Here is a 26,667-nt window from a genome sequence, read left to right as displayed (position 1 = left end):
CATTGACATCACTGTCATTGCACGGTTATAAAAATTGTGGAAGAAAGGAAGTTAAGGCTCTGTTTCCTCTTCCTCTCGCTCTGAGATAGAACTGTTTCCTCTTATCTGATAAGACTTCCTGGGAGGAATTTACCTAGGGATGGGGCTAACTGGTGCATAAGGGAAATAAAATGTTTTTTCCTCCAAACCTTCACCTTAAGTGTAAAAGTCTTTCTTACGGACTGGTTAAGTCTATTCTTTCATCTGCACAGTGGTCTCTGCACTCCTGAGTTCTGGGAGCAGAAATTCTGAAATAGCAACGTAGAAGCTATTCTTGTATTATTTCCGGCCTTCATGGAAGCAGAAATAATGGAAATCTCCTGAGATAACCAATCCTCAAGAGATTTATAGCCCAACTTTGCAAACTCAAGGACAGGATGTGCTTTAGACCAGGTTTCAGAGTAACAGCCGTGTTAGTCTGTATTCGCAAAAAGAAAAGGAGTACTTGTGACACCTTAGAGACTAAAGTGAGCTGTAGCTCATGAAAGCTTATGCTCAAATAAATTGGTTAGTCTCTAAGGTGCCACAAGTCCTCCTTTTCTTTAGACCAGGGGTTCTCAACCTTTTTCTTTCTGAGGCCCCCCCTCCAACATGTTATAAAAACTCTACCCGCAACTGTGCCACAACAGCTGTTTTTCTGCATATAAAAGACAGTGCCTGAGTTACAGGGGGCACTGTGAAGCTACGTTGCTCAGGCTTTGACTTCAGCCCCAGGTGGTGGGGCTTGGCGCCCTGAGCTGCAGCCCTGTGCGGCAAGGCTTTGGCTTTCTGTCCTGGGCCCTAGTGAGTCTAACACCGGCTATGCTTGGCGGACCCCCTGAAACCTGCTCATGGCCCACCAGGGGGCCCTGGACCCCTGGTTGAAAACCGCTGCTTTAGACTAGAACCCAAACTTTGGGTACGTGTCTGTACCAAGTCCAAACTCTAAACTTTCTGAGGTTGCCTATCGCTCCAATAGATTCCCTTTGCCTTGTGGCCAAACACTGAGCTGGGCTCAAGCTGCTAAATTCAGATCCAGATTTCAAACACACCTAAGTCTTGCTATGTACAGATCCCAGGCTTTGTCTCAGCCTGTTAAAGATGAGGTGATTCATAAAATACAGATCGAGATCCAGGTTTGGATTTTGAACACTCCACCACTCAGAGACTGCTTGGGGCCAGTGTTATGGTTTGGGCACATCTGTTTTTATACTTGGCAGAATAAGTGATACATTAAAAAAATGAATATATGTACCTTAAGAAAAGGAAGACGATAGACTGAGGTGTAGATTTCAGAAGGCTGCATTGGGTAAGAGAGGAAAGCAAACCATACTGCCTAATTCAGTCTTTCTTTCTTTCTGGTAGATCTGTGTATCTTCACAACAATAAACTTTCAGATGCTGGGTTACCTGATGATATGTTCAATGGCTCTAATAACGTGGAGATATTGATCATGTCCAGCAATTTCCTGAAGTATGTTCCAAAGAACCTGCCTTCAGCACTATATAAACTACACTTAAAGGTAATGGAACCAACTTTGTGTATTCTCTTACATCTGGGATGCAGTTCTGTGTGTGCCTGAGATTTAAACTGCAGAGGCAGGCCCATTGTTAGATGGCGACTGCTAGGTTTGGGCTGAAGGAAAAGCACGCCAGCGAGTAGCCAGTCTCCCCTGTACATACATGTGTACTGGCATGAGTAGTGAGAGCAACGAGCTGTTTGTCTAGATCAAAATTCCGTTTTTTCTATTTCCAAAGGAATGTATTGCTGGTGGCTGGCTGGCAGCCTTGCATGTCTCAGTCCTAAGTGTAGCCAAACATCAGGCAGTCCTTGGACAGAGAGAGTGCACATTTTGTCATGCTGTCCTCACGTGGTGTCGGAATCACACAGAGGGCAGATAAGGGATGAGATGAGAGGGCAGATAAGTTTCTAAGGCCATTTGGTCTTTGTCCTCTTTGCTGAACCTGCAATTTATGGTGGTGTTTTTCCTGATATAGTTGCTTATTCACTAGGAAGGTACTGTCTTTGCTCACCAGACTATTTCACATAGGCTGTATCACCTTCAAGTAGCAATGACTTTTGGTATCTACTGAACTGGCAACTGGAATATTTGGACCAGTAATTTTCCATGGCTGCAGCTAACCCTGGCAGAGGCATTGGTGGAAGTTGTAGTTTAGCTGGGCTCTGGTATTATCTCTGTGTCATCTAATCTTGAACTACAGACCAGTCAGCCTCCCTTCCAGGGCCGTCCCTAGCTATTCTGGGGACCTACGCAGCTCCCCGGGGGAAGGGGGGGAACGTGTGGGGCCCCAGGCCTCTGAGGGGGCGCGGGGGCTGGCTTGAGGGGCGGGGGGAACCACCCCCGGTGAGTGTAGGCCTGGCCCTGCTGCAGTCCTCAGGGGAGTGGGGGCAGGAAGGGGTGGAGCAGGGCGGGGGCTTTGGGGGAGGAGTGGAATGGAGGGGCTGGGGCAGAGCAGGGGTGAGAAGAGGCAGGGCTGGGGTGGAGCAGGGGTGGGAGCCATGGGGAAGAGGCGGGGCAGGGGCTGGAGCAGCACACAGTTGCGCAGGGCACCAGGAAATTTGGTAAATTTCCTGGTGCCCTACGCAGCTGCATACTTTGTGTATGGGAAGGGACGGCCCTGTTCACTTCAGTCCCCGGCAAAATCATGGGGCAGGTCCTCAAGGAATCCCTTTTGAAGCACTTGGAGGAGAGGAAGGTGATCAGGAACAGTCAAGACGGATTCACCAAGGGCAAGTCATGCCTGACCAACCTGATTGGTTCCATGATGAGATAACTGGCTCTATGGATATGGGGAAAGTGGTGGATGTTAGTAGACCTTCTGATATGGTCTCCTACAGCATTCTTGCCAGCAAGTTAAAAAAGTATGGATTGGATGAATGGACTATAAGGTGGACAGAAAGCTGCCTAGATTGTTGGGCTCAATGGGTAGTGATCAACGGCTTGATGTCTAGTTGGCAGCAAGTATCAAGTGGAGTGCCCTAGGGGTCGGTCCTGGGGCCGGTTTTATTCAACATCTTTATTAATGATCTGGATGATGGGATTAATTGCACTCTCAGCAAGTTCGCAGATGACAGTAAGCTGGGGGGAGAGGTAGATATGATGGAGGGTAGGGATAGTGTCCAGAGTGACCTAGACCAGTGGTTCTCAAACTAGGACCTTCGCTTGTTCAGGGAAAGCCCCTGGTGGGCCAGGCCAGTTTGTTTACCTGCCGCGTCCACAGGTTTGGCCGATTGTGGCTCCCACTGGTCGCGGTTCACCACTCCAGGCCAATGGGGGCTGCGGAAAGTGGCACGGGCTGAAGGATATGCTGGCCACCCTTCCTGCAGCCTCCATTGGCCTGGAGTGGCAAACCTCCATTGGGGAGAGGGATAGCTCAGTGGTTTGAGCATTGGCCTGCTAAACCCAGGGTTCTGAGTTCAATCCTTGAGGGGGCCATTTAGGGTTTTGGGGCAAAAATTGGGGATTGGCCCTGCTTTGAGCAGGGGGTTGGACCAGATGACCTCCTGAGGTCCCTTCCAACCCTGATATTCTATGATTCTAGGACGTGGGAATTACAGTGTACAAGAAGCTGGATATGAGTCAGCAGTGTGTCCTTGGTTGCCAAGAAGACCAATGGCATATTGGGCTGTATTAGTAGGAGCATTGCTAGCAGATCGAGGGAAGTGATTATTCCCCTCTATTTGGCACTGGTGAGGCCACACCTGGAGTATTGCATCCAGTTTTGGTCCCCCCACTACAGAAGGGACGTGAACAAATTGGAGAGATTCCAGCAGAGGGCAACGAAAATGATTAGGGGCTGGGGCACATGACTTACGAGGAGAGGCTGAGGGAACTGGGGTTATATAGTCTGCAGAAGAGATGAGTGAGGGGGGATTTGATAGCAGCCTTCAATTACCTGAAGGGGGGTTCCAAAGAGTATGGAGCTAGGCTGTTCTCAGTGGTGGCAGATGACAGAACAAGAAGCAATGGTCTCAAGTTGCAGTGCGGGAGGTTTAGGTTGGATATTTGGGAACACTATTTCACTAGGAGGGTGGTGAAGCACTGGAATGAGTTACCTAGGGAGGTGGTGGAATCTCCATCCTTAGAGGTTTTTATGGCCCAGCTTGACAAAGCCCTGGCTGGGATGATTTAGTTGGTGTTGGTCCTGCTTTGAGCAGGGGGTTGGACTAGATGGCCTCCTGAGGTCCCTTCCAGCCCTGATATTCTGTGATTAAAATCGCATGTTGTCCATTTGCACTAGCGCTCTTACCAGAGCTAACATGGAGGAGCTGCGATGGTGGAGAATTTTGGGTCCAGCTGTGATTAGTTGTGACAATCCCTGGGAGATGAAAAGGGGTCTTACCTTATTATCATCTCACTAAGCTATGAAATCCTTTGTTGCCTGCCCTGCTTTCCTTTTCTTTGAAGGTTTCACCATTGACTCTCATGCAACACTTTTTAGGAACTAGGATCTCCAGTTTGGAGAAAGGTAAAAACAAAAGGCTTGATCTTGTGAATTGCTGGACTCCTCCTGCAAGATGCTGAGTGCTCTCTACTCCCATTGACTTTAATGGGACGTGCGGGTACTCAGCCTCATGCACAATCAAGACCGAAAGTTTGCCCAGTGCTGGACTTGAACTGTCTTTCCTCAAGTCAGCGGTGAGAGTGGCAGTCTTGAGCCCTGTGTGGGAAAAGAGGAGGACCGAAGAGGGAAATATGTGCTTTGTTTCGAAAAAGCATCGTCTGCTGGTAGCTACACATTTACCTGTTGTTTTGACCAGCCCAGGGGAGAGCAACAATAAATGAGGAACAGCCGCTGGGAGTTGAAAGGGGAGAGACAGGGTTAGTTTTGATGTGACACAGTCATGTTGTCTCTTTCCTCTCTCTGATCACTTTGACGCTGGTGTAGCCCCATTGATTGAGATGTTCTATGAGATATGAAGCTCTCCCAGCGTCCAGTGCATTCTTCATATACTTGAATTGTTTTGTGTCTGCCAAATTCAACATTAGTGCCTTATATATTCTAAAAGTGTGGGGGCCCACTTCTAATTCCTGCCTGTAAATGGAATGCACCAACAAATGCAACGTTTTTAGTGTTGGCTCAGGGCAACAGCAAAGCTTTATCTTTTGCTGCCTGTTGGCCACTTAGAAGCCACATTAAGGGGAGAAGGTAGCTTTCTGGAATCTAACTCTTAGGAACTGTGCTTTTTGGTAGATAAGGAATATTGTTAGGATTGTAGAATTAGTTGGTTCACTTTATAGTGGAATCTGGTTTGCTGAGTCTAGATTCTTTGACCAGGATTGTTTGATAGGTGAATAGATTGCTTGGGTGAGGAAATTGGAACCTGTACGGTAAGTAGGGCCTTGTTAATGGGCCAAATCCTGCAATTCTCTTACTCTGTCCTCAGTCAGAACTCTTGGGGAGAGAGTGAGTGAGAAAGGACTGCAGGATCTGGCCTACTGTTTGGATATATTTCTCTCTCAGGCTAATAACATCCCCATGTAATATACTATATGCTAGTCCTTCTGATTTTTCATTGCTTCTTATGCCCATGGACATGAGGCCTATGATGCTAGCTGCTCAGAGTTGTGCCTGACTATTCTCAAGACTCAGATATTCTCAGCCTAATAATGTGCTTTCTGTGTCTATAGAACAACAAACTAGAGAAGATTCCCAAAGGAGCCTTCAATGAACTTGCGGGCCTTCGAGAGCTGTATTTGCAGAACAACTACTTGACTAATGAAGGGATGGACAATGAAACCTTCTGGTGAGACTCTGCTCTTTAAATTTGGCTGTTTTTTCTTTACATGTACAAGAAGGTACAAAGAAAAGGAGTACTTGTGGCACCTTAGAGACTAACCAATTTATTTGAGCATAAGCTTTCATGAGCTACAGCTCACTTCATCGGATGCATACTGTGGAAACTGCAGAAGTCATTATATACACAGAGACCATGAAACAATACCTCCTCCCACCCCACTCTCCTGCTGGTAATAGCTTATCTAAAGTGATCACTCTCCTTACAATGTGTATGATAATCAAATTGGGCCATTTCCAGCACAAATCCAGGTTTTCTCACCCTCCCCCCCCCCCCCAACTCACTCACTCATTTCCCCACCTTGATTTTCATACAAGTTGTAAGGAGAGTGGTCACTTTGGATAAGTTATTACCAGCAGGAGAGTGAGTTTGTGTGTGTGGTTTTTGGAAGTGGGGGGTGAGAAAACCTGGATTTGTGCTGGAAATGGCCCACCTTGATTATCATGCACATTGTAAAGAGAGTGGTCACTTTAGATAAGCTATTACCAGCAAGAGAGTGGGGTGGGAGGAGGTATTGTTTCATGGTCTCTGTGTATATAATAATGTCTTCTGCAGTTTCCACAGTATGCATCCGATGAAGTGAGCTGTAGCTCACGAAAGCTTATGCTCAAATAAATTGGTTAGTCTGTAAGGTGCCACAAGTACTCCTTTTCTTTTTGCGAATACAGACTAACACAGCTGTTACTCTGAAAGAAGGTACAAGATTTCTATTATAAAATGTGCCATTTTATTTACTGGGTCTATATGAGAAGGCCTAGATTCAGGTGCAGTCACCCAAATGCAAACATATTGGTCAATGGTTTGAACTGGTATCATACAGTGTCTTTAAACAAAGGACACCAATGATCCTAGCCCCCTGGTAGCTACAGGCCCAATCATGCAAAGTACCAGGTGCTTACTGGGAGAGGCCTAGAGTCCTGCTGAAGTCAATAAAAGTTTAGGGCTCCTATTCCTGTTGAAACCAACAGGGAGTGAGATCACTCAGCACTTCTCATGATCAGATCCAAGTGCAGTTTTCTGGACATTAAGGCTAGATCTTCAGCTCTGCTGATTCTCTTTTGTGCTGCTCTCACAGTGCAAAACAGACTTGAAAGCTGCCCTAATTGTGCAGTTAAGGATCACCCTGGCATGGGGCTACCCCAGTGTAGGAGGAAAGCTGGAGAATGCTGTACTTTGATACTTCCCCAAAGCAAAATGGCCCCTAAGGGTTTTTTACAAGCTGGTGCAATTTAAAATAGCCCTTTGGCTTCTCCACAGTGTGCCATGGGTAAACTGAGGCTCTTGGGATCAGAGTGTCAGGAAGCTACCTTTACCTTCCCAACTGTGTGGAGTACTTGACTGGCTGTACCTGAGGATCTGACTCACAGTACATGTCCTGCCCATAACTTGCTATGTACTCTATAAACCTGTCAGATTATGAAGAAAGGAAAATGCAACAACCCCTTTATTCTTCCCATTACCATTTAGCATCCTCACAATTGCATAGTAATTTATATGTGGTTTTGCTATTTTTATCTCCAGAATAATGTTTTGTGTAACATTTCTGATAAGGGTTGGATGAGCATAGCTCAATCCCTCCGGCTAAGCCACAGATCACCTTTTGCAGTGGGGAAGGGGTTTGATCTTTTGCACTCAGTGGTCAATGAAGGTTGCACAACATAAAGCCATATTTCCTGAAGACTTTTTGGCAATGTAAAATGGGATATGCATTGCCATACAGATTATATCAATTGAGTATACTGTTTGACTTGAGAAACTATCCAGTTCCAGAAATGTCTGCCTTGAAACACAGAGCTGGGAAATAATACCACTTACCTGCATCCAGTTGGTTTAAGAGACTGGACTGAAGATTTGCTTTAGCTACAACTGAGTCCTTGGAATCTAGTTTGAATAGTTTACACAAAGCAGATCTGGCCTTGAATCACTTCCATAATACTAGGAGGTCACAAGAAGTTCATAATCTTGGCATAGACCTCTGAGTTTATGTTTCCCCCTTTGGTGAGAACAATTCAGCATCATCTCAAAGGCAAAACTTGTTTTTTTAGTGTGAAAAATACCTTTTTATTTGAAATGAGAGACAGGAGTTAGAGTTGATTGTGATGTAGTCATTTTAAACTGACAGCAGAACTTTTAAATTTTAATGGTCTTTCCACTGCATCTCTGCCTGTCTTTCTGGTGGCATGCAATAACTCTTATCATTCGGCTGTAGTATTTTGCATGTGGTGTTAATAGAGAGAAATACCATGCTGAAAGGCAGATCTCAGCTCCCTGGCAGATGCTTATGGAATCTAGCCAGCTCTCCTGCAAGTGTAGCTGGTGCTTGATTGCACTGGATATCCCCTAGTGGCCAGTGGAGGAACTACACGTTCTGCTGTCCCCACTATGCATTCATGAAGTGAGCTGTAACTCACGAAAGCTTATGCTCAAATAAATTTGTTAGTCTCTAAGGTGCCACAAGTACTCCTTTTCTTTTTGCGAATAGAGACTAATATGGCTGCTACTCTGAAACCTGTCCCCACCAGAGATACATCAAGGACAGAAAGGGAAGTAGCAAGGTGGCCATGATGGGGGGGAGAAAGTCTTTTAAAAAGGGGGTAAATCCCCCAGGGAAACATATTATTGTTTCACTTGGGAGTATATAAATGGAGAATTTTTTCTTTCTGCTTTTCCAAGGAAACTATCCAGCCTTGAATATCTGGATTTGTCCAGCAATAATCTTTCACAAATCCCGAGTGGCTTACCTCGAAACATCGTCCTCCTTCACCTGGAGAAGAATGCAATTAAGACGATTGGCAGAGACGTCTTGATCCAAATTAGAAACCTTGAGTACCTTCTACTTCACAACAACAAGTTAAAAGCCCGAGGGATCCACCCGCAAGCCTTCCAGGGCCTGAAGAAGCTGCACACTGTCCACTTGTACAACAATATGCTGGAAAGGATTCCCAGTGGGCTACCTCGGCGAGTGAAGACACTTATGATCCTTCATAACCAGATCTCTGAGATTAACAGGAATGACTTTGCTACCACTTACTTACTGGAGGAGCTAAACTTGAGCTACAATAAGATCACAAGTCCTCATATCCATCGGGAGGCCTTCCGCAAGCTGAGACTGCTAAAGTCCTTGGATCTTTCTGGGAACAACCTCCACACGCTGCCTTTTGGCTTTCCAAAGAACTTGCAGACTCTAAAACTGAAGGAGAACGACATAAGCACCATTCCAAGAAGAGCCCTGGCAGGAATGACAAAGCTCCAGGAGCTATACCTGAGCAACAATAAACTGAAAGTCAATTCCATTTACAGGGGAGCATGGAGGGAACTCAGCAGTCTCCAGGTACAAACACCACCTTCTCTATGATATTGATAATATGGATGTCTCTTCCCTATTTGCTTGATCCAATTCAGGGAGCATTAATGGTAGATTCAGATTGGTCCTTATTTTCTAGGCCTGCACATTAAGTGCAAGACAGTGTAGAAAGAGGCCATTATCTGATTTTAAAAGACTTGTGGCAGAGTTGTCCTCCTAAATAGAAAGACAGCCGCCATTGTACTGTTATCAGAGGAAACATAAGAATTTCTTTGGTCCTGGATTCTGAAGCTGTGTTATATTTTCAACTGGATATTAATGAGTCATGCAGCTAAAACTCCAGATGCCGCCATACAAATTCCACTCCCCACCCCCAAGGGTTTTAAATCAGCTTTATTGTGTAGAGTTCTGAAGGGAGGGACACTGGGAGGCAAGGAGTACATAAACAAAACAAGCTGTTAATGCACAAAACATCCATAGCAGCTTACAGTCAGACAAGCCAAGCTGTAGGATTTAGCAGCTCAGCTGGGTAAGGCACCTGGATAGTAGTTAGGAGGCCTGGATTCAATCAACTGCCTGTCCTTTGGTTAATTGTCAGGGAAAGTTGAACAGAAACATAAGGCAGGCAGGAACAGTCACATTTGTGCTATGCAAAATGATCTTGCAGTTGTGTCAGTAGCTGAAGGATTTGTCTGCATTTCCTTTTAGGCAAGAGCCGATTCCCTGCACTAAAAGGTATTGCCCTTGTTATGGCAACCATCCACTGTACCTACATTAGTGCACTGTAAGGAGGGAGCTTTTGTATCTGAAAGCACCGCAGGGATAAGAGATGCAGAGCATATGTGATTCTGGTTATCAGCATTAGGGCTTCCGACATGCCAAGAATTTTGATTTGTACAGCCGTTCATCTCACGTTAGTTCTGCTCTTGAAGTCTATGGAGAAAATGGTGCATCAGATTTCAGGTGGTATAAATTGGCATAAATCCATTGAAATTAATGGAACAATGCCAGTTTACACTAGCTGAGGCTCTGGCCCATGGTTTTATCATACCTTTTTAATTTTCTTGTCAACGTGGTGCTTTTAATGAAGGCAGGTAAACTAAAGTGTGACTCACTGTATGTTTGTATTTCAAAGCTGGAATTGAGTTTAGAAGGATGATGTCACCAATGAAGATTACAGATGGCGGGATTGTTTCATTGTCGTACTAAAGACATTTATCCATCCTAACCCATCTGTTTTCAAACCAAACCAAATGCTCTTAAGATCTTGGAAGCTTTGATTATTAAGAAGACATAAGCTTCTGTTATCTAGGGGTCTGATTCACTACCACATAACGCTGGTTTTATGCCAGTCACACCACTGTCAAGCCACAGTAATGCAGAGCCCCTTGCGTCCAGCTGTACCCTACTACATTGTAAACTCTGTTCAAGAAAAATGACATCACTATAACAGGCCCCCCCTTTTTTTTTCTTCAAGTAGCCACTAAGGTCACTGCTTAAGGTTGCATTTGGCACATTGCATTTTTTGAGTGGCTTTATTACTTATTCAGTTATTTCTCTTACAGCATACTGTAATTTATACTTCATTAAGGGGTTGGCCCTGCAGTTCTTACTTGAGTAGTCCTGTTGTCATAGGTTTGACATATTATAGCTGAGTAAGGCCCCGATCCTGCAAATACTTATCCACACGCTTCACTTTGCACATGTGACTATTCCCACTGAAGTCAAGGAAACTACCTGCATGTACAAAGTTAAGCATTGGCATAAACGTTGGCAAGGTTGGGGCCTGAATCCAAAATGAGTGTACTGAAGTCACGGGAATTCCAGATTTGCAGTAACGTAACTCAGAGCAGTGGCCAGATATTATGGCGATTGATGCTACACCACTATATCTTAGATAGAGAGTTGGAGAAATATTCGGCCCATTTCTTTCTGTAAGACTATACATGTGAGTAAGAGCTGTGGCATCAGGCCCTAGCTAATTTAACACATTGGTCGGAATCAGAAACATTTCTTGCCATTTGAAAAGTAACTTTAATCAATGAAGTGTTTGAGAGAATATCATCCAAGGAGTTCTATGCATAATTGAAACCCAGTCTGTTTTTCATTCATTTACAAATAGGCCTGGACTAACGCATGAGGATAGGGATAGAGAAATGTAGGTGCCCTTAAAGAAAGCAGAATGATCTCTGATGTGATGCTGCTAGATTAAATTGCACTGCAGGAGGGCAGGACCCCCTGCTTTGGCTGCCCAGAATCCTCCTGGCCACATTGATCTTGACATGAAACAAGGTTGGAAACAATAAAAATCCCTCCACCTTCAACTGAAACTGAACCTTTTTACAGGGTTGAAAATGCTCAGTTTCTCTCCCTCTCAAAATGCTCAGTTTCTCTGTCTCTCTTTCTCACACACACGAACACAAACAAAAGGGAGCCTGTTTGCAGGTGACTTCCTACTCAGATATTCAGACCCAGTAATCCGGGATTGGTTTTGACATGTACCTAACTTCTGGATGGTTACCCATAGTGAGGGTTATCAATACCCATCCTTTTGAGATTCACACATCACCATCTGGTTCACCAGTAATGAAATACGGTTGGTGCTGCTAATGTCTACACTCATCTCTTCAGTTAACCCCTGGCTGTATGACTCTTCCTTTCAGTTATTAGATATGGGTGGCAATCAGCTGATCTCTATTCCATCGGACCTGCCAGGATCCCTAGAATATCTGTATCTCCAGAACAACAAAATCACCATGGTATCAGAGAATGCCTTTGAATCCACACCCAACATAAAGGGAATTTTCCTCAGGTAAGGGCATTTTCTACTTTGAGTCTGCACACAGGATGTTCTGCTTTTTTTCCCTCTTTTCTGATTGCTTGCTTCGGGGGTGGGGAGTAAGGAAGGGGAGGCATTTAAAATCCTAGTTTCTCCTATGGGCAACTTGATGGTACAGTAATCCAGGGTGCAGCTAGGTTTATATGCAATGAGGGGTTGTGTGTGCACCTCATACACTCACTCTGCTTTGAGTGTTGTATCCTTTTAAATTTCAGTGTTTATAAGAAAGGGTCAGGCAGACAGACTAGAGAGACTGTAGGATGTCAGTGTACATGCTTGTCATGTGCCCAGATATAGCCAGAAACTAAAAGTTTGGAAGGTCTAATTTTAACTCAGTCAGGCTTGCCACTGATTTTCAGTCCTGAATTTCTATAGTATAGCAAATAAAAGCTTGCTAGTGGTTTGGGGGCATACACGATTATAGCTTTGCACTGGTAGTTTTGTGGGGAAAGAGTGAGCCCATGATGTGATTATGATGCTTGTATGATCATGGGTGTCATACGGCGATTGGCCTGACCCTCTTAGAGGAAGTGGGATCCAGTGCACCTTGACTGATTACCTGCTGTCTAGTTGAACTTAAGGGGAAATATCTTGCCCTTATAAAGCGGTAGACAGCTGTGGGTGGCTGGCAGATTCCTGCAGACACTGCAGGGATTACAAAGGCTCCTACAGGGCCCTATGTGAGCAATGGGAAAACATGAGTGGAGAAGGTCTGTGGAGAAGGCCATGTTCAAGTGTGGGGTGCTGGGAGAGCAGGAAGACAGAGACCCACGGGGAGAAGGGACTATGTGACCAGTTTAGCACTGGGGTAAAAGAAATAAACTTTAAACAGAGGACAGACCCTCAGAGAGGAGGGGCTGGGCCCAGCTGAAACTTGAATGAAGACTTTGTAGGTTTGAGTTCTATTTTGAATGACTTTGTGCAGCACTTAATGAATTGGACTCCAGAAGGGGAATGTTTTGAATATCTGGACCATGTGGACTTTTAAAGGGGCCCTGAGTGAAGGGGAAATTGAGGCAGGCTTTTGCAGAGGCACCTCTGGCCACCAGGGGGCAACTTGGGAATGGCTGACAGTTTGACAATTGATCTCTGTAGTGCTGCAGACTGATCATTCTAGTCCTGATGTTGTATAATAACTGATTTTCAATAACCATTTGAAAGTGCCCTGCAGATCTTTTGGGAAGGAGCATTTTCAATCCTGTGCCAAAAAACTGAATCTGATTTCTAATATATGGTGGTGTAGCTGTGTTGGTCCCAGATTATTAGAGAGACAAGATGGGTGAGGAACTATCTTTTATGGGATCCACTTCTGTTGGTGAGAGAGACAAGTTTTCAAGCTTACACAGAGCTTACTTCAGCCCAGATCTGAGGAAGAGCTCTGTGTAGCTCGAACGTTTGTCTCTCATACCAACTAGGGTTCCTACCTTTCTTATGGCTGGTAACCAGACCCTCAAGGCCCCGCCCTCTGCTTTGCCCTTCCCCCCAAGGCCCCACCCCGTCGCTTGCTGGATTATCTCCATCCCCCATATCTCCTCCCAGCTGGGCTCCCTCTGCTCTGGGGCTGGGATGAGAGCTGCTGCAGCCCAACAAGGAGCCCGCTTACAGTCCCCTTTTCGACCAGGCTTTCCGGTCAAAAACCGGGCACCTGACAACCCTATCACCAACAGAAGATGGTCCAGTAAAAGACACGCACCGTGTCTCTCCGATTTCTAATATCTTCTATGAATCTAAAGAATCTACAGTGCAGAGGAAATACATAAACCATACATTTGTTCAGCTCCTGGCTCTAGTCATTATCCTTGCTACAGAGGTTGGGGGGAACCTCAAAACCAGCATGCCATGTTTGCTGAAGAGGAGATCTCTTACCATTGGTAACAATCAGCAATATTACAGCAAATCTTTTCAACATGGCCGTTTATGCACTTTGTGTGAAACGTGCAGAACCACATTCTCAAGTGTGCTATGGCCACTTTACACATCTCAGGTGGCACAAATGGTTCAGATCACACACAAGTGGCAGGGCCATACAGCCATATCCCCCCCGCCCCCACTGCCATTGTCCTGCACTGAACAGAACTTGCCTGCAGAAGAGTGACCTGGAATATAGGGATAGAAACCCAAAGTTTCAAACTAGTTCATAGCCTTATATTCAGAATTTCAAGTTAATTAAGGACAGAGACTAGAACTGGGTCAAACTTTCAAAACAAAAAGTGAAACTCACCAGCTTTCAGTGCAAACCCCAAACTTGGGCCAAGTTCACTCACTTCTATCAACTTTTCAATGAGTAAGTTTCATACAAGCCTGGGACAATTTATTGTATTGCCTGAGCTCTGTTCAAATTCACAACTCATGAGCATGAAAAGCCCTACAAACCAAGAGGTCTCAGTTTCCCACAGCGCTGACAGAGACTTGATATTTTCCCATCCTTTAGATACTGATGTCTATCCAGGATGCAATTTAGATTAAATAGTATTGAACTAGAAACTCCACCAGATGAAGTGTTTGTTAACTATATACTTGGTAGGTGTAATGGGCCACAGCCTCATCTCATCTATGCTCAGCGTAAATCCAAACTGTGGTGACTAACTTAAATGGAGTTACTCAGGATTTACACCAGTGCAGGTGAAATCAGTTTTTGGTCCAGTAAATGTATGGATTTTTATTATTCTAACAGACTGATGTTGGCAATACTGCTCAGACAGGATTTATAAAACCCCTGGTTAGTATGGAATATTTGATTAATCTGATGTTTTATCCCTGCAGTAATGTGTTCAAAAGCCTGGGATGTGCATGGCATAGTGAGCTTTATATGGTCTGATCTTATTTCTTTATATGCAATTAAACTGCTTTGTGTAACCTACAGATTTGAATCATTCCTTCCTGGATAATTTGATTTGCTTACTATGCAATAATTTAAAAGCCTATTGTCTGTGAATCCAGCTGCTCAGACTTCTGAGAATTTAGTGAGAACTTGGATGCAGATCAGAAACCAAATTTATATAAAAATGTGTGTATATAAAACAAATACGCAAAAACGTCTTGCTATAGTATTCAGTAAAAGGCCTTGTCAACCTAAGATATATTTGTCAACAAGAAGCCGTGCGTCATCATACCATTGTAAAACAATAGCATGTGCATCTGGGAATATTTAAGAGAATATAACAGTGACCACATTCAAGAGTGATGGGCCATGCAATAGACATGAATGAGCCTTAAAAATACATATTAGTGTGTTCACATTGTTTACAGATTAACAATTGTTGCACTTTGTTGTGTTTCTGCAGGTAGCCTTTGAGTCAATATTTAAGGGGATAAAATCTAAAACTATCAACAGGTGTCCTTGAGTCTCATAGACAAGTACACTATACTTTGAGAGAGACATTGGACCAATTTCTGTTGGTGGAAAGTACAAGCTTTCGAGCTTCATAGAGCTCTTCTTTAGATCTGGGGAAGGAAACCAGAGTGTCTGAGCTAAATACAAATTGGGATGGATTGTTAAGCACAAAGGTTTACTCACCCTGTAAGAGATCACTTAAAATGAACTGGGCAATTTAGGGTTTGGCAGTGTTGTGTGTTACAAATTGTTGTAATGAGCCATAAAACCAGTGTTTCCGAGGCCACGGTTTTCAGTGTCCAGCAGAGTTATGAATGTAAGTTGCCAGGCTCCTCTTTGGAAGGTGTTGTGCAGGTTTCCTTTGGAGGACGAACACTGAGAGGTCAGATAGGGAGTGCTTGCTTTGTGGAAAGTGTTGGTCCCTGGGTGACCTGGTATTTTTGTCTGTGTGAGTTCATTTGAGAGTGTAGTGATTGTCTGGTTTCATCCATATAGTTGATGTTGGGGCATTTGATGCACTGGATAATGCACACAACCACATGTTGTGATAGGTGTGTGTAAGACTGATGACTCTTGAAAGGTTGTGTGGGATTTTGATCATTGTAGCAGACGAGATATGTCTGCAGGTTTTTTATCTGATGTTCTGGCAGGGTCTGGTGCCACTTCAATTTGGTGGGTCCTGGTCTGTGGGGAACTTGCCTCTGCACAACATCTTCAAAAGCAAGCCTGGGAACTTAAATTCATAACTCTGCTAGATGTGAAAAACCATGGACTCAGAGACACTGGTTTTATGGCTCATTACAACTATCTGTAAAACACCCCACTGCCTTCTAACCTTCAATTGCCCATTTCATTTTATGCGGTCTCCTACAGCAGCATTTCTCAACAACCAATCTGTGGACTGGTGCCAGTACCTAAGATCTCCCTCACACAGTGTAGGAAGGCAACAAGCTGGTCCCTGGAATCAAAAAGGTTGAGAAAGATTATCTCACCTACCTTGTCTCTCTCATATTCTGGGACCAACACAACTACAACATCACTGCAAACACACAATACTTTGAAACTTAGGACATGCAGCTGGTACCATTTCCCTATGGGAGGGAAAGTACTGGGTGCTGGGATGAAGAATACATGGGGGAGACTTTCCAATACTGTGATTTTTCTCTGCTGTGTACAGCTGTAGAAATTAGGGGCAGGGTAATAGATGGAATCTGGAACAATTGTTTTTCTGACAGCCAGATCAGTTGGAATCCCAGTGAGCAGTTACTCTGTGTATCACTCACATTTTCAGGATTTCCCTGCTGTAAAAGTCCTTTGTCAACTGTGGTAGTTAAAAATAATCAGGGTATATAAATAACTGCCTCACCTGGCTGCTCACAGATCATTACCTTCCATCTCTTCCTCTCCCCATCCAAAAGGGCCAAGTCCTCTGGTTTTACTCAGTCCTCAGCCAGAAGTCTCAGTTTTGTCTGAGTAAAAACCACTTATGGACTTCAGGATTTGGCCTCTGCATTTTGGCATCCAGGCTGTTGAACCTGGTACTTTTTAAAAAATGTCCATCTTTAAAAGGCCCTGCTCTCAGAAGTGTCATCCTAGAGTCAGGCCAATCAGCATTTGAACTTTGAACAATGCTGCTTTTTTAGGCTGGTGTAATACTTCTCGGAGTGGTATTGTGTGCCAGGCTGAAGTTATGGCAAGTTTGTACCCAGGCTACCTTCTTATCTCCAAACACTCCTGTGTTTGTAGAAGGTGTACTACTTTGCATCTACAGAGATTATATATTGTAACATAAAGGCAAAGTTCAAAATTAGAATGTAGCACACTGCAGAGAACAGTTATTTTAAACACAGCGGTCACACTTTTGTTTTGAAGGTACAATAAGATAGCGGTTGGAGCAGTGAAGGAAAGTACATTCCAAAGCCTAAAGCATTTACAGGTGCTGGATATTGAAGGGAACTTTGAATTCAGTGATACTTCAAAGAACAGGGATAATTCAGAAGAGGAGGAGGAAGAAGAAGAAGAGGAAGAATCAAGATAACTATGCACATACTCAAGCACATCATGTGGTAGGTAACCATCCTACTATACCTACTCAAGGGTCCAATCCTGAAACCTTTACGTAAGTAACCTTAATTCACAAGAGTAGTGCAATTGAAGTAAATGGAATTACTCATCCTGGGTAAGAGTTGGAGTCTTGGACTCAAAGACCCATCTGAAAATATAAAGGGACGGAGATGGCACAGTCAAAGCTGGTTGGAAAATTTCTCTTAAAAAAACCATTGTGAATCTGGTGTTTATCAAAAATACTGGACAGACCCTAGCAGCCTCTGATTATCCCCACAGCAGGTACAGCACTGGAAGCAGCCGCACTTTCCAGTTTGCCCCCCATGATGTGTCTCAGTTATGGCCTGGTGGGATGGCCTCTTGGGATGACAAAGTCTCCATGCCCACTTGCAACCCACATTGATACCAGTGTGGCTCTTTGATCCACTCAAATAGCTGGAGTGCATGTAGAGGCTTCTGTCTGCCAATGCCTGTGAGCTCATAATCCTGTAGCTCGAGGCTCATGCTTTTAGATGCAGATAATGACCCATCCATAGGGTCACTATTACATATTCACCACCCCTTCCAAGGCTGAAACAAGAGTCCCAGTTATAGCGGGGCTGGTATTTGTATAGTTAGTGCTGTCCATTGTGGGTCGTACTGAAATCATTACTACTCATTTCACATAGGTTCAATGAAGAGCCTCCAGATCATGACAAGTCCAGGTCACTAACGACCTGGGCTGATTTTGAGCTGGTGACCTAGAGATGAAGAGCTCTGTATCTCATTACCACTCTGATTAGCCAATTAATCCCTCTATTTGAACTTTTTTCTCTCTTCTATTGTACGTGATAAGGTGGAGGAACAGCAGTGTTTGGAGACCATTGATTATTTAAAAGTATAATGAGGTTCAAAAAAGAATTAGATAAGTTCATGTAGGACAGATCTCTTAATAGCTATTAGCCACGATGGTCAGGGATGCATCCTCAAGTTCTAGTTCTCTCTAAACCTCTGACTGCCAGAAGCTGGGACTGGACGACAGGTGATGGATCACTTGATAATTGCCCTGTTCTGTTCATTGCCTCTGAAGCATCTGGCACTGGACCCTGTCAGAAGATGGGATACTGGGCTAGATGGAGCATTGGTCTGACCCAGTATGGCCATTCTTATGTTTTTATTATTGTTTGCTGTGCAGTGCTCTATTCTAAAAAAACGACTTTTATAGGTGGGAAGGTGGCAGGAGACAAGGTACATACTAGCTTTTTGCCACTGGAGATCCAAGCTCAAATTTGGATTTGGTTAGATATGAAAACAAATGTGGACTCCGTCCTAGTAAATGTTTTCATCTTAGAGTATGGAACAGTTCAGTACTGGGGATTGTCTACTTGAGATATCAGCACTGGACCAGAGCAGGAGCTACTGGGAAAGTCAAATATTAGACCCATGCCTGTGTTATCCGTAAAAGTACAAGAGAACTAGTGGTCAAACTAACCTTCTAGGAAAATAGTTTACATTTAATAACTCAGGGTACATTTAACCTTCTAATAAGTACATCTCTGCTTTGGGCCAGGACACATCTGACTTCTGTCAGCATGCATTAAGCTTACTGCGTTTTGAATCACAAGCTCCAAAGTTATATAACTCTGATTTTTGCCTTCCTTATATTATGTATTGCAGGAAAACGTATGGAAAATGACCTATATTCCTGTATCTATATATAGACATACTGAGAGCACTTAGCGAAACGTGCGGTGAATTACACCCAGACTATTTGTGGCACTGGGCCAGGCTTGATGAAGACAGCCTGTTATAGTGCTTTAATCAGGGAGAGACCCTGAATGCCATCCCGAAGCTTCCAATTCATCTTATACAAGACTCTGGATCATAAGGAATTGCTCTGGAACTCACAAAAGCTGGCTTTTGTTTCTTCTATTTCTCTTCCCCTACCATTTCCATCTATAATAACAATATGGGACTGTTTTGAACACATGCCTTCAGATGCTGTTTCTGTCACTCCATTTTAAGTGAACCATATATACGTTTTGTCTCTTTTCTCTCACCCCGAACAGGTGGATAGTTGATCAAGAGGGATGGGTATTTACAGTAGCTTCATCTGTGGAGCAGTATATGAGGCATCTTTATCACCAAACAGCAATAAGAACAACCAGACTGGATTAATCCATTCCTCTGTTAATACAATATGTATATTTGGATGAGAAAAGCAAGTTAAGGCTGGATCCCATAGTAACTTATCCCTACTATCAAAGCCTGCAGTATACACCAGTGCTAGAAAGGTTTTTAAAACAAAGCAACAACTATTGTACATATATAAAAAAAGAAATGCATTTCTACATTATAGTCCTTGTCAAAGTTTCTGTCCCGCTGCTTTTTGTCCATGAGGCATTTGTACAAATATCCCAGAATAGTGGCCAGGTGAATGGACCAAATAATATTTAGGAGCTGGACAGCAGCACACATTCTCAACTAGATGCATACTGTATAGCATACATACTTAAGAGCCTGATCCTATGACCACCAAAGCCAGTGAAAGTCGTGGGTACTCAGAACCTCTCATAAGCAGACCCTAAGATGTCATTAGGACAGTTAGGGGAGGGGTTTCTCATCACAGTGCCAGACTGGGGACCCAACCCTTGCAGGACCTCCTGTAAGATCTTCAGTGCCCTCAGTTCCTACTGAAATCATGGAATAGACATGAAAAAATAAGAATCAAAGCATAAGGGCTGTGAGGTTCTAATCTGTTTGTAATGTCCTTCATCTGAGCAATCTAATCAGTGCAAGGAAGTTGTTGATTCAGTGAGCGTTTCTGGTTGAGCACATGTTGTTTTGCATAATGTGCTCCTAAGATTTATTTGCAGGTGTTGCATTGGCTTGTTTCTATACCAGCTGTTTTCCCTACTGGAGAAACTCTAGTTATACATTCTCCCTTTTGATTTCTGCAGCACATGAGTTATTCCAAGGCCTTGCCAGTTCTCATGTGGGGAAAATTCAACATGGCCACAAGTCACAGAAGAAAAAAAAAAGCAAAAATTACTTCCAGAACAAAGAAAAAACAGAAATCCAATATTAAATGTGAACAAGAAATACAAATGTGAGCTTTAATTATGTGTTTGAGTCAAAAAATCAACTGCCAACTGATTTCTGGACTAGATTTCCACATAAAGCTGTATATGGATCACTCAGAATAACTATCACCCCACAAAACAGATCAATTTACAGCACCCCCAAACTATTGAGTGTATTTCTGAGGTAACATACAGATATCAGAGTTGCCATGAGACCGTAGACAGCAACCTCTGAAGATGTAAGCAGAGTAATAAGAGAAAGCATGGTTTAAAATGTTGAATATATTTTACAAAGTTGTCTCAAACCTGCAACCCCTCTCTTTGCAGCCCTGGCCAATATTTAAGTTACCTTATGTATGAGTGAATCTTCAGAATCTTCAAACAGCTGAAGGTTTCTCTCTACCTATTACTATTGGAATGCAGTGGTGGTAAAGGTGGGGTCCATCTAACAACTTATTCCCCCCACCACAGTCAATCAGTCACCTGATTTTTTTTCCAGGGACTTGCTGAGCACCTTTTGATTCCCATTAAACTTTCCATTTCATTTGAATGCTCCTGGGAAGCGGCTGAGTGCCCTCATCTGCCTCTGAAATTAATAAGAATTGAGAGTATTCAACATTTCCCAGGATTGGGCCCCCTAGGGCAAGTATCAGCATTTGCTAAGGAAGGCCTAGATTCAGTCTGAGGGCCAGAATCTGCTTTCTTTTACACCAGTGTAAATCTGGAATAACTTGACTTAGCATAACTAAGACCAGAATCTGGCCTTAGGCTTAAAGAAGCCACTGTCTCCTCAATAAAAATATGACACAAAAAATGCATTTTGTCCATCACAAGCTAACCTACTTTGCTGCTCAAAAAAGAACTATAGGTCTGATTCCTCATTGCACAGCTTCTTATATCATTTCTGCTTGTGCAAAATAGACACAAAATTCTATCAAACCAAAATAGTGGGGTTTGCAACTCAGTTTGCACAGATCTAAATGTCTCCACTCCCTCCTCTTTTGTAGAGAATCAGGACCCCTTGTCCAGATCCCTGGCTCTATTCCAGCTAAGTGTGCTCTACCCTGTCAGCTCAGAAGGGCTAGAAAGCCAGCATTACCAGCCAGCTGGGGAGTCCCTGGTTGATGTAGAGCCAGCATATTTGGCTGTTGGCAGGATGTGGCTAGGGCAGGGGGTATGGTTGGAGTGCTTCTGCATCATGGAGAGCCCCAGCTGCAAAGACCTCTGGAGGATTTGTCCCAGGGTCTTAACCACCCCCTGAAGCACTGAGGATCAAGGGACCCAAAGATCTGGGCTTCTGTTTTTATCCCCTGTGACAAAAATGAGGACAGGTTAGAAATCAGCTGCTTAACTTATAATACTGCACCAAGAAAAGAAATATAATCTAGAGACCAACATAACCACCACAGGGTATGACTTTGTCTTCTCCCATTACTCCTGTTGCTCAGACTTTGAGAAGAAAGAACTGAAGTTGATATGCATGTTGTTGGTAGTGAAATGCTCAGATCTGGAATATCTGTCCTAGCAGCATTTTACTGAGCCTGCATTTCAACACACAGTATGTTTGCATGGCCTGTATGAGGGTGTATACAAATGAAGGCCTCAATTTAATTTTTTTCTTAAAACCCATTTTCCATACTAAGGAGACAGTGCACAAGTCTGAAAAAAAGAAAAATAAGATTTTTCTGAGCTTGGACAAAATTCTTCACTGCAGCAACGGTGCAAATATGTTTGACGGGATCTGGTTCATATAGAGAAGATGCAACTAAAATTGTACAGCATAAGGCCACGCACACACCAGTCAGTTCCATGGTATTGTAGATGTGTAATGGTTTGCAATACCACCAGCACACCAACTGTTATAGTAAACTTTTTAAAGAGGTCCTATACAAATACCCAAAAAATCAAGTGCTACAGGCTATTAAACCAAGATCTTTTAAAAAGTAAAGCGGTGTTAGGAGAAATATATTGTTTAAAGGTGAGATTTTTTGAAGTGCTTAAGGAAGATAGGTGCTTTTTAAAATCCCTCCCTAAAATGATCCTTGTATTTTAGAACACTGTATTAACCTTGACCGGTTTTGAAACCTCCCTAGACACGATTGTCTATTTCAATACAGTTATGGAATGAGATCCTTGTAGTTGCTGGGACTGTAATATTGGAAATGACTTAGTTTGTGTTAGGTTTTCTATCCTATTACTAATCCCCTTTCTGCTCCGTGGTTCATGCTATGAGAGTAGCGAGTGAAAGTTAACATCTGAGCCTGCTTTAGCTTAGGTGAAATGAGTTAGTTGACTTTGGTCCAGTGCTATGTTGCAGTCGGTCCTATGAAGAATCTCTTAACTACCTATTGAAGTTCTTACAGTGGCACCAAGCCAGTGTAAGTACCTGTAAGGCAAAGGGTTGAATGGGCATTGAAACTAACCCTCAGACAACTGGAGTTAGCCCTCCAATTCAGAGTGAGAGAAGCTTGCACTGTCGTTACCTTTTTGTGGATTTAGAAGAACATTGTCATGGATGTTAACCAAAAAAAACCTGACCTACCTAATTATCCCATTGGTAAGTCCTCACCAGCAAGACTCAATCTTTATCACTTTCCTTCAAACTGAAACCTTCTGAGGGATTCTGGTTCTTCCTGAAGCTGCAACTATTGAAAAGGAACAAGGTTAGTGGTTTATTTTAGTGAGATTTAAGACAAACAAGTGAGTGTGTGTATGTTCCTCTTCCCTTATAGGATGCAGAGCCCCATTCTCACAGAAAAACTTCCATATACTGCTCTGCCAAGTGTCTAACAACTTCTCATTAATGACTGGTGAACAGACTCATTCCTGCCATCAGGGTATGGGCCAAAGACAACATCTCACATATATTAGGTAGAGAGGGAAATGTACTGTTGGGCTAGCCAGTCCTAATCCAGTTAGGGCAGGATTCATCCCTACACTATATTTTCTAGAATTTTTGTCTAGTCTATTATTTATATTACAGAAGTGCCTACAGGCCACAATTGCAGTTGGGTCCCCATTGTGCTACCCACTCTACAGATTCATAGGGCTAGATCCACAAAGGGGTCTTAGGCTTTGCAGTGCCTAAACTAGGCAATGGGAGATGCTGAGGAGCGGTGTGGGGCCTAAAACCTGCCCAACAAAAGGAGTTAGGTGCCTAATGGGAGGCACCGTCCTCTTCTTGGGATCCACTGCTACCCAACCTCTCTTGTTGTTAGGTACCTAAGTCAAGTCAGTCATTTCAAACAAATAAGGAAGAGCCCTTATACCCAGTAGTCACAGCAGTCAGGCTGTGGGAGACCCCCTCTGATGCAGAGTAACAACTTGAACCGAGTTCTCTCTCTTCCAGGTAAGTGCCTAGCATCTGCGTGATTGGGGTGGGTCTCTGTCTCTCCTGAGAAAGCTTTATATAAAATACTTATTCATGGGAGTAGGGAATTGAATTTGAGTCTAACATCCCACATGGGCCCTTAACCCCTGTGCTGTAGAGTCCTTCTCATGCTCTTGTTCACTGGCCTAATGAATATTTAAGTATTTTATAAAAAGTGGAACAGTTTCAACAGGAGACATTGAGTGAGGAGATATGTACCTGGAGGTGCGATAGGCAGGGAATCAGCTAGTTTGAAGATCTAGCTGTGGCTGGCATAAGCTAAACATCAGGTGTCAGAACTGAGGTGACTTTGCACATGCCTGCTAGCAGAAATTTAGGTGCCCTGGGGACTTTACTGACAGAAACATAGGTGCCTAGAGAATTTAGGTGCCCAAAGGGTTTGGTGGCAACTAGTGGGGATTTTGGATTTAGGTCCCTAAAGTGGCAGTTAGGCATCTAAATCCCTTTGTGGATCTAGACTAGTCAGCAGTCCCTGCTCTTAAGAATTTACAATCTACAAACCACAGGACCTTCCTCTTCCTAGCAATCATCCGTACTGTCCAGATCTCCAAGTCCCTTGCACCCCCCCATCCAGATCGCAGCTCTGTTCTTCCTGCAACTGCTGCCATTACACACCTCCTTATTGCCAAACAATCCCCCCTCCTACCCCTCTTGCCTCAGATCTGACACTGTCCATCCCCCCACCCACTCCCAACTCAGTTCAGCCCCCCTTAAATCCCACCACTCTCCCATTTCAGCTTTGCCTCCTCATTTCCCCACTCCTGCCACAGCTCCATCACCACCCCCATCAATTCAACCCCTCCCAACTCAGCTCCTTCTCTCCACATGCTCCCATTCCTGTCTCAGATCTGCCTCCCAACTTCCCCGCCCACTCTGCACCCCACACCCTCTTCCTGCCAGTCCCCTCACTCTCTTTAACCCATAGTGTGCTGCCCCCACTCACTCCCCCCTTGCTCCTACACCCATCTCCCAATGCACTGACACCGCTACTCCTCATCCCCCACCCCCAGGTTCAAACCCCACCACCGCTCTCCAGTGCTGCTCCCCGTCCTCCTGCTGGACCCCATAACTCACCCTTGGAGACTTCAGGGCCTGAAGTGGGGAGGGACAGTGGGGATTCCACCCTCCCATCCCTACCATAAGCTGCTTCTGGGAGTGGATGTGCCCCTCACCTTCCCCCAGTCTATAGGGAGGAGTCTGCAGAGACGGAGCAGCCTCATGTCAAGGCCCAAGCCTGCCTCCCCCCTACAGGCAGGGAGACCCTGTGAGGAAGGGTCCTGCCATATAAGATATCCCCTCCCCCTCCCCCGCCCAGAGGTGCAGCGTCCCTGTGAGACAGGGCTCTGACTGACAACCCCATTCACACTGGGGGATGTGGCTTCTCCAGGCCCACCCCATCGGGCACAGTCTGAAGTGGTGTGGGGCCCAGGCTCTGAAAGGCGTGGGGCAAAACAGCCCTGTCCAGAAGATGGGGCCTCCTCATGGATTGAGGGGGGCACCCTGAAGATCTCCCTTGGAAGAGGGGGCAGGGGCCTGCTGCAGAGAAAAGCCCAGTCAGGCAGCCGCAGAAGCTGATGGGAGAGGAAGGGAGAACTGCCACTGCCCTGTCTGAAAACTGCACACGGTGAGTGCTGTGGGGAATGCCCAGGAGCCTGGGGAAGAGCAGCTGGGCTGTGGGGGGGTGAGGGAGGTTCAGAGCTGGTTAAGGGGATGTGTTGGTGGGGTATGAGAGCTGCAGCCGGGCCCCTTCTCTGCCATAAACTGCTCCAGCTCCCCTTCTCCCCGTCCCCAAGCATGGTGGTGGGGGGATGCTGCTGGGGCAGCTAGTGAAGTGCAGGTACAAACACAGTTACTGCATCCACTCCTGTGGGTCATAGGCGCCTCTAACGACCACTGGAGGTCACCTCTTGGTGCAGGGAGGTTGGTGCGTCATTAGAGAGAAAGTCCACCTGGGGAGCCTGGCCCCACAGAGAATTGGTAGGAAGAGGCAGCTGAATTCCAATGCCCAGGGGGCACCGTGGTGCTATGTCAGAATTGAAATATTTTGTAGTTTGGATATTCCCCTTTGGTAAAAAAAAAAAAAAAAAAAAAATCATTTTTCCAAAGAAAGCAGACACTTCTTTGGTGAAAATTTTAGTTTAATTGAAAATCCAGTTTTCTATGGGGAGGAAAAAAGAACATCAAAAAGTCTGGGTGGAAAGATTTTGACCAGTCCTATCTCTTACCCATCATGGGGCTTGTTAAAAGAACCTTCCTTTTCACAAGGGAGTTCTATGACAAGCCCTTAAATGAATAGGTGGGGATCATTTCTGTGGGAACCCTTCCTCCTGGCCCTGCAGGGACATAGCTGGGGGAAGGGAGGGAGAGTGAAGTTATCTCCCGCCCCCCCGCAATCAGGCAGCAGTGCTGGGGGAAGGAACTGCAAGCCCTCCTTTCCTGAGGAAAAACAGCAGCTGGGAGAGCCTGGAGACTCTTTCCCCCAGACCCCCATTAGGAGGGTGCAGGGGGAAGTGGTTTGGGGCCACCAGGAGAACCCTGTAGCACCCCCAGACAACTGAGGAGCTGGGCTGTCACGCCAGCTCCTGAGGTGTGTTTAGGGCAAGTCCCATCTCCCTGCCCCCTTGCAGGCAGGAGAGAGGAGGCTTGTTCCCTGAACTGCCACAGGAGATGGGGTTGCTGCATGAGTAATACAGCTCCCTGCGGACACAGCTGGACTGGGAACTGTGTTTGTCATGCTATCAGCTGCCCTTTCTATGGTCCATAGGGTGCTTGCGTGAAGACAGAGGTGACAGTTGGAAGCTGAAAGTTTGGGAGGAACTTGGCTCTCATCCCCAC

General features: G+C 44.7%; 1 protein-coding gene across 1 annotated transcript in view; it reads left to right on the top strand.

The window, feature by feature from the left end:
- PODN (podocan) overlaps nucleotides 1-19,850 on the top strand; it is a 42,671-nt gene extending 22,821 nt beyond the window's left edge. Inside the window, exons 6-11 of the mRNA XM_073358270.1 lie at nucleotides 1,384-1,540; nucleotides 5,672-5,787; nucleotides 8,512-9,169; nucleotides 11,806-11,954; nucleotides 17,188-17,381; nucleotides 19,036-19,850. Of these exons, the coding sequence (XP_073214371.1) occupies nucleotides 1,384-1,540; nucleotides 5,672-5,787; nucleotides 8,512-9,169; nucleotides 11,806-11,954; nucleotides 17,188-17,353 (1,246 nt within the window). The 3' untranslated portion in view covers nucleotides 17,354-17,381; nucleotides 19,036-19,850. The remainder of the gene's footprint in view (nucleotides 1-1,383; nucleotides 1,541-5,671; nucleotides 5,788-8,511; nucleotides 9,170-11,805; nucleotides 11,955-17,187; nucleotides 17,382-19,035) is intronic.
- The last annotated feature ends 6,817 nt before the right edge of the window (nucleotides 19,851-26,667 follow it).

The sequence above is a fragment of the Lepidochelys kempii genome, chromosome 8 (genome assembly GCF_965140265.1).
Source record: "Lepidochelys kempii isolate rLepKem1 chromosome 8, rLepKem1.hap2, whole genome shotgun sequence".
NCBI classification, from domain to species: Eukaryota; Metazoa; Chordata; order Testudines; family Cheloniidae; genus Lepidochelys; species Lepidochelys kempii.
Note: the sequence above shows the minus strand (reverse complement) of the source record. Positions and strands in the feature narration are given on the sequence as shown.